Genomic DNA, 16,705 nt, shown 5'->3' on the forward strand with positions numbered 1-16,705 from the left:
ACATGTCCCTATGTCCTACATAGAACTACACAGAGACTTTCTTTTTCATATGCACATAAAATCATCCTAAAAGGATGCTAGGCATAACACTATATTATGTATGTAACCACACATTAGACTATCATGTTTTAAGCACGTATTATGTATGTCTTTTTAATAACTATTGAACAATTTTAAGAGTTATTCATGTTTGGTATGTACGAGTTTGACAATTCTAGCTTGAAACGTTTCTTCCAACTGATTCTTTGTCAAATGTATCATATTCTGGTTATAGAAATCACATCCAAAAGTATACTTTGCAAGAGTGTGTAAAATTCAGACCATGTGACTGATAACATGCTGATTTATGATGGAAGGAACAACCCTGGCTAAGAAAATAGCCTATCTAATTGGTCAAGACACCAGATAGGATGTGTCCAAAAGCCGAGTTTAAAAACTCTGGACACCATCTTCTCTGCCCTTCTCGCCACCGCGTTTTGACGCTGCTTCTTAGCGCTCTTTGAGCGTGCTCTGGCCTACAGGCTAGTTGCTACTTAACACCACAATGAAAAGAAAAACCACCTAGTCTCGTTACACCCTTTCTTTCTTTTATTTTAGTTTATTTTCCATTGCGAGTTTTCGAACTTCCAGCCAATCAGCGTTTGGGAAACCCTTTTTCCTGCAATGACGACGACAAAAGGGAATCCCTGTAACACAAAGGCAACGCAAGCAAGTAACCTTCAGATCAAACTGAGCTGGTGCATTTAATATAAATTTTAGCCTCATTGAGAAACTCAATGCGAGGGTTAATTAAGTGATTGATGGTTGTTCAGGTCTGTGCAATAGCCCATATTGCTGTAAACTTGGGATATCACATTTTCATTCTATAAACTCATCCTTTCTCTCTTCCTGCAACGTGTGAATGTGTATGTTTATGTGTTAGATTAGTATATGTCTTAGGTTTATATAAATAAAGTCTTATTTATATTGAAAAGAGAAGTATCTTGTGTTTTGTGCTTACAAATTAATGTCTTAATCTGCCGATCTTGTTACTGTGCTTATTAATAGTGTTTTCACTATATTTTGGATTTTAATGTCCAGTGCAGAATTAATGTTATACGGCTCATTCAGTGAATCGCTGCCGACTCAGTGATCAGCCGCAAAACAGTGATTGTGTTCAAATTCCCTATAAAATCATAAATGATTCCCTTTGAGCTAAATTAAATTATTTGATTGTATCAAACCCTACAAGGAGAAGGCCCCCCCTCAATGATCAATGGATCATCCACTCTGTGTGGGAGATCCTAGACTCCCGATATTGTGGTGAAAACCTGGTTGACTGGGATGGCTACGGACCAGAGGTTACTCACTGTATTTCAAGAATCATATCCAGATCGACCTGCACCTCGTGGAAGAGGTCAGCCGCCACAATGTCGATGTTCCCAGCCTTCTGGAGCGGGTTGTTGAGGGGGGTTACTGTAAAGGAAATGCCAGGCTCTCTCACCACTCAGTCCCAAATTTCACCCTCACCAGGATATTAATCACCCACACCTGTTCTGGATTGATCTGCAATCACGTACCACACATAAGCGCACACCTCACATTCAGTCATTGTCTGGTCTCACATTGTGCTTTATCTCCTGTGTTCCTCATTGGATCTCTCTACCTGTGGATTCTCTATTTACCTGGATACTCACCTCTCTCCCCAAGGTTTGTGCTCTCCAATCACTCCAGCATTCACAAATTCTCCATTACATGCAAGAACAGTGAGACCGTTTACTCTTTATGCCTGATATTCTGTTGAATTCTACCTTGTTTTAATAAACTGTGATACCATCATCCATCTGAGCCTGTCTGTTACAAGCATACACAACAAGTGGATTTTAATGAATGCAAGCAAATACAGAATTTAACCCAAGTGTTATGTTTAAGGTCCATTTTGGTTTTGTTTTATTCTGCCCGAATAATTCTGCCCGAATATTCGGCTGAGGCTGCAGCACGTGTTTGCTATATTCACAGGTGAGCCAGGGGATCAGCGTGATATTTTACACAAACCTCTAAATTCATGGAATGATGAGTGTGTGAAGTGAATGAATGTAAACTTTATGGAAGAAAAGAGCGCAAATCAAACACAGCTTGCTGTTGCCTCTCTGTGTATCTCTCATAAATCAGAGCTTGGCAAGAGTAATATTACCTAAAATAATACATCATACATGTTCTAGTATTTGTGTATATTTAAAAGGCAATGATTTAAACCTTATAGGCTACAATATGATAGGCTACACGAATGAATGGAATAAGCACAGTGCGATCACCAATCAAACAGCCGCGTTGCCTTCTCTCAAAAACCAAAGCAGCTCTCTGTCAAGAGTAGGCTAATGAACTTAGTTAAAAAGACTTGTAATGCTTTTCCAATGCATCTCAAATTATGTTCTGTGAAATTTTCTACTTGTTTACACATGACAAAAATTAATGGATAAGTTATTCTAATAAGTAGACAATATTGTCTTTGTTTGTAAGACAACTTACAAGACTAAGATATCCAGAAAATGGAAAAAAAGTGGTTGAACATCTAGGCCTCAAGACTAGACACTAACCTCAAGAATGGTGGCAATCAAGTCAAGTCAAGTCACCTTTATTTATATAGCGCTTTTAACAACACAGATTGTGTCAAAGCAACTTTCCAATAGTTAGTTCAATCAACAAATGTTAAAAAGATGAGCCCTTTTCATCACAGTACCACAAATAACTAACAGTAATGATAAAACAACAACAAAAAAAGTTTAAATGAAATCCGCAAACAATACAAGGGTATTGGCTCCGACTCTTTTTAAAGATATTTAAATAAATGTTATAATCATAAAAAATAATTACCTTAGTTAAACACAGCATATTTGTTCAGTGATAACTATGAAAAAAGATAGGCTGTAATAGGCTACCATGAACATAATAACGGACTTATCAATCTGTACGAAGTTCTGGTTCAAGCTCCGCCTACTTCCGGTTTTATCCAAATACAGATACGAATAATTTTTTGATCATAACAGATACAAATACAGATACGAATACTGACTTTGCTGCACACCCCTACTATTGTATATTTTAAAATGTACTTCTCCAAAGACCTACTACTTTTTAAGGAATGTCATAAAACCAATATATTTCTTCATCCATGTTTAAATTTTTATACAGTTCTATTTTGCAGCATCTTATTTGACTGACTGACTAACAAAATGCAATGTTTTGTTGCAAATTAAGTTATATTTTCATTTAATTACATTTTAAAAGGTTGATTAAATTGTTAGTTTTATTAATTCATTTCACTCAACACTGTTTTTTGGATGATACATTTGTATTAAATTATAAAAAACAGAATTCAGAAAAAAACTAAAAAAACTTAAATGGAAAACACAGAATTTAGGGGAAAATAAAATAGATTTCATGGGGCCTTAAATTTTCAACTTATTCTGTGTAGTTTAACTGTAAACAAACAAGTTATGTGTACACTCATTATCAAGGTCTAACAAACATATGCAAAGCATTTCCTTCCCCATTAACCCTCTGGTTGTGTTCGGACTCCAGTCACTCTTGTTGTGTTCCCGTCCAAAAATGACCGGACTCCGAACAATTGCCCATAAATCTCTCATTTTGCTATATTATCACCAAACATTGGATTCAATCTTTTTGTCAACTTGTTTTCTTTCATTTAGGACTGGTTTTGTGTTTCTATTTGCATCTGATTATTCGTAGGCCTCATTTATCCGAAAGTAGGCACCCCCCTTTTTTGGGTGAAAAAAGCATTTTTTATGAATAATTTTCACATTATGAGATAAAAAATTATGAAAATTTGCACGGTTTCTCACACTAGTGTGCTTTAATGATTAATCAAGACGTTTGGTTTTAAATGCTTTTATTTTGTACAAAATTGCAAAAAGTCACACTTGTGGTGTTCCCGGTCAAAAATGACCGGACTCCGAACAATTGCCCATAAATCTCTCATTTTACTATATTATCACCAAATATTGGATTCAATCTTTTTGTCAACTTGTTTTCTTTCATTTAGGACTGGTTTTGTGTTTCTATTTGCATCTGATTATTCGTAGGCCTCATTTATCCAGTAGGCACCTCATTTTTGGGTGAAAAAGTATTTTTATGAATAATTTTCACATTATGAGATAAAAATTATGAAAATTTGCACGGTTTCTCACACTAGTGTGCTTTAATGATTAATCAAGAAGTTTGGTTTTAAATGCTTTTATTTTGTACAAAATTGCAAAAGTCACACTTGTGGTGTTCGGTCAAAATGACCGGACTCGAACAATTGCCCATAAATCTCTCATTTTACTATATTATCACCAAATATTGGATTCAATCTTTTGTCAACTTGTTTTCTTTCATTTAGGACTGGTTTTGTGTTTCTATTTGCATCTGATTATTCGTAGGCCTCATTTATCCAGTAGGCACCTAATTTTTGGGTGAAAAAGCATTTTTATGAATAATTTTCACATTATGAGATAAAAATTATGAAAATTTGCACGGTTTCTCACACTAGTGTGCTTTAATGATTAATCAAGAAGTTTGGTTTTAAATGCTTTTATTTTGTACAAAATTGCAAAAAGTCACACTTGTCAAAAATGGCCGGCCATTGAAAGTGAATGGGGAAGAATGAAAATAAGAGAAACAACTACCGTAGTATTCAGGAGCATGTTGTGCTTGCAAACATAAAGGCCTTGGACCTGTGCGTGTGTGGATGCATGTATACTCACGCTATCACACACACACACACACACACACACATCTATGCATACAAACTATTGTGAGTATTACACCTATTTCATCCTACCCTGAACTGCATGCAATATGCTTTTATGAATCTGATATTATAACTCTCTCTCTCTCTCTCTCTCTCTCTCACACACACACACACACACACACACGCTCAAACTGCCTTGTCTTTGGCCTGCATTGACTTCAAAATAATATTTTTTTCCATCCTTTGACCAGAACGTTACATCAACTTCAGCTGGTCCCTCAAAATCAGAAGATTGCTCCTCTTCAGTTGTTGCAAGGTTTTCAGCTTGTTCAGTGATGTTTTCCTCTTCCAATATATCTTGCAATGCATCTTCACTGTAAGATTCATCTTCAGTTGTCCCTTCCTAGGCATTTGTATGCTCTAGCATTTATTTGTAAACTTTTGTCTACTCTGTGAGAACACGAAAGCCTCAAAACCTATTGTCATAATGTTTTGTCTAGAATGTGGTGAAAGAAAAGATGTGTGTGTGTGTGTGAGAGAGAGTTATAACATCAGATCTATGCATACAAACTATTGTGAGTATTACACCTATTTCATCCTACCCTGAACTGCATGCAATATGCTGTTATGAATCTGATATTATAACTCTCTCTCTCTCTCACACACACACACACACACACATCTCTCTCACACACACACACACACACATGCTCAAACTGCCTTGTCTTTAGCCTGCACTGACTTCAAAAGAATCTTTTCTTTCACCACATTCTAGACAAAACATTATGACAATAGGTTTTGAGGCTTTCGTGTTCTCACAGAGTAGACAAAAGTTTACAAATAAATGCTAGAGCATACAAATGCCTAGGAAGGGACAACTGAAGATGAATCTTACAGTGAAGATGCATTGCAAGATTGGAAGAGGAAAACATCACTGAACAAGCTGAAAACCTTGCAACAACTGAAGAGGAGCAATCTTCTGATTTTGAGGGACCAGCTGAAGTTGATGTAACGTTCTGGTCAAAGGATGGAAAAAATATTATTTTGAAGTCAATGCAGGCCAAAGACAAGGCAGTTTGAGCATGTGTGTGTGTGTGTGTGTGTGTGTGTGTGTGAGAGAGAGAGAGTTATAATATCAGATTCATAAAAGCATATTGCATGCAGTTCAGGGTAGGATGAAATAGGTGTAATACTCACAATAGTTTGTATGCATAGATGTGTGTGTGCGCGCGTGTGTGTGTGTGTGTGTGATAGCGTGAGTATACATGCATCCACACACGCACAGGTCCAAGGCCTTTATGTTTGCAAGCACAACATGCTCCTGAATACTACGGTAGTTGTTTCTCTTATTTTCATTCTTCCCCATTCACTTTCAATGGCCGGCCATTTTTGACAAGTGTGACTTTGTGCGATTTTGTACAAAATAAAAGCATTTAAAACCAAACTTCTTGATTAATCATTAAAGCACACTAGTGTGAGAAACAGTGCAAATTTTCCTAATTTTTTATCTCATAATGTGAAAATTATTCATAAAAAATGCTTTTTTCACCCAAAAAATGAGGTGCCTACTTTCGGATAAATGAGGCCTACGAATAATCAGATGCAAATAGAAACACAAAACCAGTCCTAAATGAAAGAAAACAAGTTGACAAAAAGATTGAATCCAATATTTGGTGATAATATAGCAAAATGAGAGATTTATGGGCAATTGTTCGGAGTCCGGTCATTTTGACCGAACACCACAAGTGTGACTTTTGCAATTTTGTACAAAATAAAAGCATTTAAAACCAAACTTCTTGATTAATCATTAAAGCACACTAGTGTGAGAAACAGTGCAAATTTTTATAATTTTTCGTTTAATATTGTGAAAATTATTCATAAAAAATGTTTTTTTTACTCAAAAAATGAGGTACCTACTCTCAGATAAATTAGGCTTACGATTAATCAGATGCAAATAGAAACACAAAACCAGTCCTAAATGAAAGAAAACAAGTTGATAAAAAGAATGAATCCAATATTTAGTGATAATATAGCATAATGACAGATTTATAAGCAGTTGTTTGGAGTCCGGTCATTTTTGACCGGGAACACAACAAGTGTTACTAGGTGAAATAAAACCCACAAAAAAATCCGAAAATTAAAAAAAAAATTATGAGAAGTACTTATACCCTATGTGAACAAAGTCAGTAAGTTTGAGTCCAATGCGATAACGTTAACTAGTATTTTCGGAAAAAAGAAAATCTTCTTCGGGTCAATTTGACCCGAACACAACCAGAGGGTTAAAGGTAAATAAATAAATATAGTGATAAAAATGAACAATGTATTATAATAATAATAATAATAATAAATACAATGATAATATTTTTGGCCACATTGCCCAGCCCTTGCTACCATTATGGCACTGTTCTAAACATCTTCCTTATGGTTGATGATTTTCTTTACTAATGCTAATATCTAACAACACACACACATGCCAACTGTTATGAAATTATAACATCCACATGAACCATATATTACAGATAACAATGACTCTTAAACACACATACACAAAACATAAAACATCTGAGACTGGTTAAACTCACAGTAAATTCCCCTGTTACTGCATCAAAGCCTACATGGATGGTGTGCTCGAAATCAGAGGGCAGGGATATCTCTGGACGCTCTTTCTCTTTCTTTTTATTGGCTGTTAAATAGAGGAACAAACACACTTTAACACTTTTAGTTCAGCCTATCAAAAAAGTATACAATTTGAATGGTACAATACCACCCTTGGCATCTCTGCTGATTTGCTGGTAATCTTGTTGGTGAAGCTAGTTAACCTCTTAACTGTCCCCTCTGTGGGACGCCTACATTTACTTCACTATTTTACAATTAAATCATAATCTAATCATGACAAACAATATATATCGTTGGAAAGGTCTAAGACTCCTAAATAGGTATTTTACAACTTTTTTTGTTAAAAAATGATGTAGGAAAAGTAATAGATAAATTTATGACAAGAGTGGACCTGAAGAATCTACATCATAACAGGAATTCTGACCTTTGTCACAGAAAGTCTTCTTAGTTGCCCTTTTCTCTATTATGTATTAGAAATCATAAGAAATTATATATCAGTTGAAAACTTAAAATCTCAAAATTCATCCTTTGAAACCCATTTTAAAATCAGACATTGCATTACCATGGAAATGGTACATCAAAATCATGTTACACAATGTTTTCATTCATGAATTATAAACATTTAAGTTTGGATAGTGCACTATAATGTCTATGTTCAAAACTGTGAGTGACAGTTAAGGGGTTAAAGGACCAGAGTAGTAGATAAGGCATGGCTTGTGACAAAAATGATTTATGACCCTTGATTTATGGCTTTTTTGACCTTTGTGACCTTTCCCCCTCCCCCACATAGCGACCACCCACATAGCGTCCCCCCACGTCATGTTGACCCCTTGACCCCGTTAATGCGTTCCAGATGTGTGGAAATCAGAGAAGCGTGAAATTCCTACGTCATCCGGGGATGAGATATGTTGTTTGTACAAGTGTAAAACGATAAATGAGTTGTCAAGTGTTGGTTTGAAGATTTTATGCTCAACCGGTGGGGGTTTGCCCATCTGTGGACCACGTGGTGGTTGTATTCCGAGGCCTGGTGTGTTATGGACTCTTTCTCTCTCTATGGGAGATGTATGTAAAAGGATGAACAGATTAAATTTTAACAGGTCAGTTTTAAGACAGACATATATTCTGATGACTGTATAAAATGTAATTAAATAACACTCCTAATAATGAATTGGGAATGAATTAAAACCCTCTTACATTTTTCCAAGAGAAAAATATTTCCTCCTCTCGCAAGGAACCCCATTCTTCAAATGAGAGGTTTACGAAAAAATTGTGTTTAGTTTAACTTGGAAAAGTCCTCTCTCTCTCTCTCTCTCTCTCTCTCACTCTCCGTCTCTCACACGCACGTGTGCGCATTCAATCGTCCCGAGTCTTATTTTCTTCTATTAAATGAAAATAAATAAATAAATTATGCAATTACACGCAATATAAAACATTTACACTAGTTTTAGGTAACAAAACATTTTGTAATGAGGAACGGGCGACGTCGAAATAAGAAAAGGGAAAACAATATATATATTTTAACAGGCCAAACGATAAGGGCCATTGTGGACCCGACACGCCCAGACATGACAAATTTCTGTGTTTTATTCACATTTATTTGTATATTTGTACTTGTATCACATAAAATTTAAGTTTCTACATTATATTTAGAGCCTTTAATATTTATAGTGTATCATCCCCTAAACCTACCCAGCACAGTAAACTTTCTTATTTTTACATTTTCATAAACATCATTTAGTATAATTTAATAAAAAAATAATAATAATAATAACATTTTTAAAAAAAGCTAATTTATTAAAATGTTTTAATTTAATTTATAAAAGTGCTTATGGGTACAATCATTTGGAGTATTACTACACTCCATAGACAAAATAATTTTTTACTGTACACCTACCAAAATTCTGCATACAACCATTTTTAATAAAATATATATTTTTTAAGCGTTCTGAATTATGAGGACTCAAGAAGTTTCATCATAAACCCCATTGTCATATCAGTGTAATACCTATATCATTATACAATTTTGTATCATGATAAGTCATATAAACAAACATGTACTTAAACATTTCAAGCTAAAGAGACTTATCTCTATTTTAAAGAATATGGTAATAAATTATTATATATGTCATAGTAACAAACCTTACTGAAGTAAATCATTTATCATACATTTTGAAGTATTCAACAATTAATTAAGTTCACTGAACTTATAAAACACATAATTCTCTTCTTTTAAAGAAGGTGGTAAAAATAAATAAATAATGTGATTATAAATAACATACTGTATAAAAATAACCATTTAGTTTTACATTATTCTGGGAGCGATGATGATTGTCCGAATGAGAGGTTGAAGTAGGAAAAGCCCCTCTGTCCCCTTTCTCACCCTCACCCTCTTTGTTTCTCTCTCTCTCTCTCTCTCTCTCTTTCTCACACACACACACACACACACGGACGAGCGTGCTCATGTTGGTTTTTATGTTTTCTGGGGGATTTTGTACTGTACAAACTGTACACATCACACAAAATGTTCTGCATATGCTTTACTTTTTTATTATTAAATATTGTTTTAAGCAATCTGAATTATGACGATTCAAGAAATTTCATTATAAATCACATCTACATTGTTATATCAGTGTAGCTTCCATGACACTTTACAAATTTGAGTTCTGATAAATCATATAAACAAGCACGTACATACACAATCATTTCAAGCTAAAGAGAGACTTATCTCTATTTTAAATAATATGGTAATAAAATGTATAGGACACCATAGTAACATGTTACTGAAGCAAATCATTTATAATACATTTAAACATGTATTTAGCATTTATTTAAGTTTATTGACCTTATAAAACACATCATTATCTTCTTTTAGAGAAGATGGTAGCAAATAAAACTGATTATATATAGCACACTGTATAAAATAAACATCTACTATAGTTTTAGATGACAATATAAAAACGCCTTACATTTTTCAGAGTGCTTAGAGGTAGGCTGGATCTTTATGCAATGACGTCTATTCCACGAATTAAATGTTTCCAACAAAATAGATAAATATAAAAGTAAAACAAAAAAACATTTAAGTTATAAACTTTATTAAATATAAAGAAAACTCACAGATCCTCCCAGGGCTAAACATCGTAGTGAAATGGATTGAATGCTTCAAGGCCCACTCAGAGACCGGGAGGAGTCTCTACGGTCCATAACAGCTCATGTGTCAAGTTAGTCTGCTACCCCTTTTCAGAGTGAACGAAGACATCTTAAAAAAAATTATTATTATTATTATTATTTAGGTATACTCTTAAGAGTGTAAATAAGATCTTTCAAACTTAAAAGACTGTTTAGACGGAATCTTACAGGTTTTTAAATAAAATATTTTACTTATCTGTTTGCAAATTTAACCTTAATTATGATTTTTATTCAACAGTACCTGTTCAAATTTTAGTTTACCATTTAAAATTGTACTTAGTTTATTTGATTTCAAAGCATTTTCCCGCTTAAAATGCTAAATACATGTTTAAATGTATTATAAATGATTTGCTTCAGTAACATGTTACTATGGTGTCCTATACATTTTATTACCATATTATTTAAAATAGAGATAAGTCTCTTTAGCTTGAAATGATTGTGTATGTACGTGCTTGTTTATATGATTTATCAGAACTCAAATTTGTAAAGTGTCATGGAAGCTACACTGATATAACAATGTAGATGTGATTTATAATGAAATTTCTTGAATCGTCATAATTCAGATTGCTTAAAACAATATTTAATAATAAAAAAGTAAAGCATATGCAGAACATTTTGTGTGATGTGTACAGTTTGTACAGTACAAAATCCCCCAGAAAACATAAAAACCAACATGAGCACGCTCGTCCGTGTGTGTGTGTGTGTGTGAGAAAGAGAGAGAGAGAGAGAGAAACAAAGAGGGTGAGGGTGAGAAAGGGGACAGAGGGGCTTTTCCTACTTCAACCTCTCATTCGGACAATCATCATCGCTCCCAGAATAATGTAAAACTAAATGGTTATTTTTATACAGTATGTTATTTATAATCACATTATTTATTTATTTTTACCACCTTCTTTAAAAGAAGAGAATTATGTGTTTTATAAGTTCAGTGAACTTAATTAATTGTTGAATACTTCAAAATGTATGATAAATGATTTACTTCAGTAAGGTTTGTTACTATGACATATATAATAATTTATTACCATATTCTTTAAAATAGAGATAAGTCTCTTTAGCTTGAAATGTTTAAGTACATGTTTGTTTATATGACTTATCATGATACAAAATTGTATAATGATATAGGTATTACACTGATATGACAATGGGGTTTATGATGAAACTTCTTGAGTCCTCATAATTCAGAACGCTTAAAAAATATATATTTTATTAAAAATGGTTGTATGCAGAATTTTGGTAGGTGTACAGTAAAAAATTATTTTGTCTATGGAGTGTAGTAATACTCCAAATGATTGTACCCATAAGCACTTTTATAAATTAAATTAAAACATTTTAATAAATTAGCTTTTTTTTAAAAATGTTATTATTATTATTTTTTTTTTTTATTAAATTATACTAAATGATGTTTATGAAAATGTAAAAAATAAGAAAGTTTACTGTGCTGGGTAGGTTTAGGGGATGATACACTATAAATATTAAAGGCTCTAAATATAATGTAGAAACTTAAATTTTATGTGATACAAGTACAAATATACAAATAAATGTGAATAAAACACAGAAATTTGTCATGTCTGGGCGTGTCGGGTCCACAATGGCCCTTATCGTTTGGCCTGTTAAAATATATATATTGTTTTCCCTTTTCTTATTTCGACGTCGCCCGTTCCTCATTACAAAATGTTTTGTTACCTAAAACTAGTGTAAATGTTTTATATTGCGTGTAATTGCATAATTTATTTATTTATTTTCATTTAATAGAAGAAAATAAGACTCGGACGATTGAATGCGCACACGCGTGTGAGAGACGGAGAGAGAGAGAGAGAGAGAGAGAGAGAGGACTTTTCCAAGTTAAACTAAACACAATTTTTTCGTAAACCTCTCATTTGAAGAATGGGGTTCCTTGCGAGAGGAGGAAATATTTTTCTCTTGGAAAAATGTAAGAGGGGTTTTAATTCATTCCCAATTCATTATTAGGAGTGTTATTTAATTACATTTTATACAGTCATCAGAATATATGTCTGTCTTAAAACTGACCTGTTAAAATTTAATCTGTTCATCCTTTTACATACATCTCCCATAGAGAGAGAAAGAGTCCATAACACACCAGGCCTCGGAATACAACCACCACGTGGTCCACAGATGGGCAAACCCCCACCGGTTGAGCATAAAATCTTCAAACCAACACTTGACAACTCATTTATCGTTTTACACTTGTACAAACAACATATCTCATCCCCGGATGACGTAGGAATTTCACGCTTCTCTGATTTCCACACATCTGGAACGCATTAACGGGGTCAAGGGGTCAACATGACGTGGGGGGACGCTATGTGGGTGGTCGCTATGTGGGGGAGGGGGAAAGGTCACAAAGGTCAAAAAAGCCATAAATCAAGGGTCATAAATCATTTTTGTCACAAGCCATGCCTTATCTACTACTGACCAGTTCAGCCAAATGTTTTTTTTTTTTTTTTATTCACTCATGTCATGTATGTTTTTCTTTAATCCATTCACAAACAAAAAACATTTCACAAAATATCTAATCTGATGTGAAATAATAAAACTTGGGGACTAAGGTTGTTAAGTTCCACAAATGACAAACATTAAAAGCTATACTATTCTGTATATTCCAAGTCTTCTGAGATCATACAATAGCCAGTACATTTAGATCTGTTTAACACATTTTACCATATTTAAACACATTCCACATATTTCCCCTACAGTGAGCACAGAAAATGTGAAAATGTACAGATTCTGTGTAGGGCAACTGAGTGCACATACTTTTGTCTCCCCCTGGAAAGATGGACCTGAGACGGGCTTTCTTGTTCTTCTCCTCTGGAGCCATTGGAAGTGGTTTTGAACTGTGCACTGAGGAAGGGTCACGGGAACTACTGTTCATTCTTAAAGGGGGGGCCGGTGGCTTTTCTTCAACATCAACACAATCGGACATCTTTATTTGCACTTACTATGGGCTGCAAAAGAAGAAAGAGAGAGCTTTTGTAAGGTCTGTCTTTCAGATGTATGATATATGAAAAACAATATGAATTTTTGGTAAACATTTCACAGTAAGGTTCTATACATTAGTCAATGCATTAGGTATCATGAACTAACAAAGAACAATATATTGTACATATAACGTATTATTCTTGATTTATATAATTAATAGTTATTTTTTTAATTATTATATTGTCAAATAAATAACCTAAAAAGATAAGAGTAACTTGTCACTTGGTTACTATTCTGTAACAGTGGGAAAACTTTACATTAAGGTTCCCTTCATACATTTTTGTTTTACAAGTTGTTCATAAATGACAAATAACTAATTTACAAATGCATTATAAATCATTGATGAGCAGTTATTGGAGCAGGGAAACGCGGAGACAAGGAATAATACTAATTATTCCTAAAGAGGGAGCATATATAAAGCAAACAAAATCATGCCCAAGATGGAGCCCTGCAGCACCCACCAGTAACAGAGGCAGGTGATGAATGAGACTGACCTATCTCCACAGAGAAACTCCTTGCAGTAAAATAGGATTCAAACCAATCTAAGGCTGAATCACAGATACCAATCTCAGTTTATATCCTGTTTAAAGGAATGCAGTGATCTACTGTATCGAATGCCGCACTTAGATCCAACAGTACCAAAACTTCTCAATTTCCAGAATCTATAAATAATAACAAATCGTTTACCACTCTTAAATAGGCCGATTCAGTGCTATGCTTAGATCTAAAACTATACTGAAAAGGATCCAGTATATTACTCTCAATTAAGTAAGGTGATAACTGATTTAAAACAGCTTTCTCCAATACTTTTGATAAGAATGGCAATTTCGAAATAGGTCTATAATTGTTAAAATCAGATTTGCTTTCTTATGCAGCGGATTAACCACTGCATGTTTAAAATAAGATTGAACTAACCTTTTCTGTAACGAATTGTTGATGACGGAAATAATATTTGGTGCAACTACGTCCAACACTTCCTTTAGTAGCGAAGTTGATATATTGTCAAGAGAGCAAGTGGTTGATCTTAAACTGGACACTATGTTCGACAATTCAGAGTGCGAGATAGGATGGAAATGTGAAAATTTATCAGGACTCGAAGGTAAATACCAAACCTTCTGAACCTAAATACCAAACCACCGCTCCCTGCTTACCGTGGTGATGAGATTCATAGCAGACTGTCGTCACTTAATGGCTGGATGTCTAAGTGGTGCCCGCAAAATAACATAGGCTTTATAGACAATTGGAAGAATTTTTGGGGCAGACCTGACCTGTTGAAAAGAGATGGTGTTCATCCCTCCTGGGGTGGTGCCGCTCTTCTCTCTAGAAATATGGCACATAGTCTTAGAGTTTGTACTTGACTAACTGGAGCCCAGGTCAGGAAGCAGACAGACTGGCTAAACTGATCGTCTGCTAGCCACCTCACGTCACCAAAGTCAGTTAACTCTCAGCACATAGAAACTTTTTCATCCAGATATCACTCTATAGAGACTGTGTCTGTTCCCCGAACTAGAAAATACAGAAAACATCCAAACCAAAGTAATAGTAACAATTTAATTGATGTTCAACAAATAAAAAAACGATATAATACAGATAAACACATGATAAAGCTTGGCTTATTAAATATTAGATCCCTTTCTTCAAAAGCACTTTTTGTAAATGATATGTTCACTGACCATAAACTAGATGTGCTTTGTCTGACAGAAACCTGGCTAAAACAAGATGATTACATTACTTTAAACGAGTCTACACCCCAAGATTACTGTTACAAACATGAACCGCGTCCAAAAGGTAAAGGGGGAGGTGTTGCTACAATTTATAGAAATGTTTTCAGTATCTCTCAGAGGTTGGGTTTCAAGTATAATTCGTTCGAAGTAATGGTGCTTCATATAACGTTATCCAAAGAAACAAGTGTTAATGATAAATCCCCTGTGATGTTTGTACTGGCTACTGTATACAGGCCACCAGGGCACCATACAGACTTTATTAAAGAATTTTCTGATCTTCTATCGGAGTTAGTGCTGACTGCAGATAAAGTCCTAATCGTTGGTGATTTTAATATCCATGTTGATAATGACAGAGATTCGTTGGGATCAGCATTTATAGACATTCTAAAGTCAATTGGTGTTAAACAACACGTGTCAGGACCTACTCATTGTCGAAATCATACTCTAGATTTAATACTGTCACATGGAATTGATGTCAGTGGCGTTGAAATTTTGCAGCAGAGCGATGATATCTCAGATCATTATCTAGTCTCCTGTATATTCCATATAGCTAAAGCTGTAAAGCCAACTTCTTGTTACAAATATGGTAGAACCATTACCTCTACCACAAAAAACTGCTTTATAAATAATCTTCCTGACTTATCTCAGTTCCTCAGCATATCCAATAGCTCAGAACAACTTGATGATGTAACAGGAACTATGGACTCTCTCTTTTCTAGCACTTTAGATGCGGTTGCTCCTTTACGCTTAAGGAAGATTAAGGATAAGAGTCCAACACCGTGGTATAATGAGCACACTCGCACCCTAAAGAAAGCAGCCCGGAAAATGGAGCGCAGCTGGAGGAAAACTAAATCAGAGGTATTTCGTTTAGCTTGGCGGGAAAGTACCCTATCCTACAGAAAAGCATTAAAACTGCTAGATCTGATTACTTTTCGTCTCTTCTAGAAGAAAACAAACATAACCCCGGTATTTATTCAATACAGTAACTAAATTAACGAAAAATCAAGCATCAACAGGTGTTGGCATTTCCCAAGAGCATAGCAGTAATGACTTTATGAACTACTTCACTTCCAAGATCGATACTATCAGAGATGAAATTGTATCCCTGCAGCCGTCAGCTACAGTATCGCATCAGATAGCGCACTATAGACCCCTGAGGAACAATTCCACTCATTCTCTACTGTGGGAGAGGAAGAATTGTATAAACTTGTTAAATCATCTAAACCAACAACATGTATGTTAGACCCGATTCCATCTAAACTACTAAAAGAGCTGCTTCCAGAAGTCATAGATCCTCTTTTGGCTATTATTAATTCATCATTGTCATTAGGATATGTCCCCAAAACCTTCAAATTGGCTGTTATTAAGCCTCTCATTAAAAACCACAACTTGACCCCAAAGATCTAGTTAATTACAGACCGATCTCAAATCTCCCTTTTCTGTCAAAGAT

The 16,705-nt window shown here is 34.6% G+C and overlaps 1 protein-coding gene across 5 annotated transcripts in view; it reads right to left on the reverse strand.

Moving 5' to 3' along the window:
* The window catches only part of LOC131540594 (serine/threonine-protein kinase PAK 3-like), a 411,671-nt gene that overhangs the window by 275,377 nt on the left and 119,589 nt on the right, over positions 1-16,705 (reverse strand). For all 5 annotated transcript variants that reach the window (XM_058775623.1, XM_058775619.1, XM_058775620.1 and 2 more), the window contains 2 exons: positions 13,307-13,497; positions 7,315-7,415 (listed from right to left, as the gene is read on the reverse strand). In XM_058775623.1, the coding sequence (XP_058631606.1) occupies positions 7,315-7,415; positions 13,307-13,475 (270 nt within the window). In that variant the 5' untranslated portion in view covers positions 13,476-13,497. The remainder of the gene's footprint in view (positions 1-7,314; positions 7,416-13,306; positions 13,498-16,705) is intronic.

The sequence above is a fragment of the Onychostoma macrolepis genome, chromosome 05 (genome assembly GCF_012432095.1).
Source record: "Onychostoma macrolepis isolate SWU-2019 chromosome 05, ASM1243209v1, whole genome shotgun sequence".
In the NCBI taxonomy this organism is placed as follows: domain Eukaryota; kingdom Metazoa; phylum Chordata; class Actinopteri; order Cypriniformes; family Cyprinidae; genus Onychostoma; species Onychostoma macrolepis.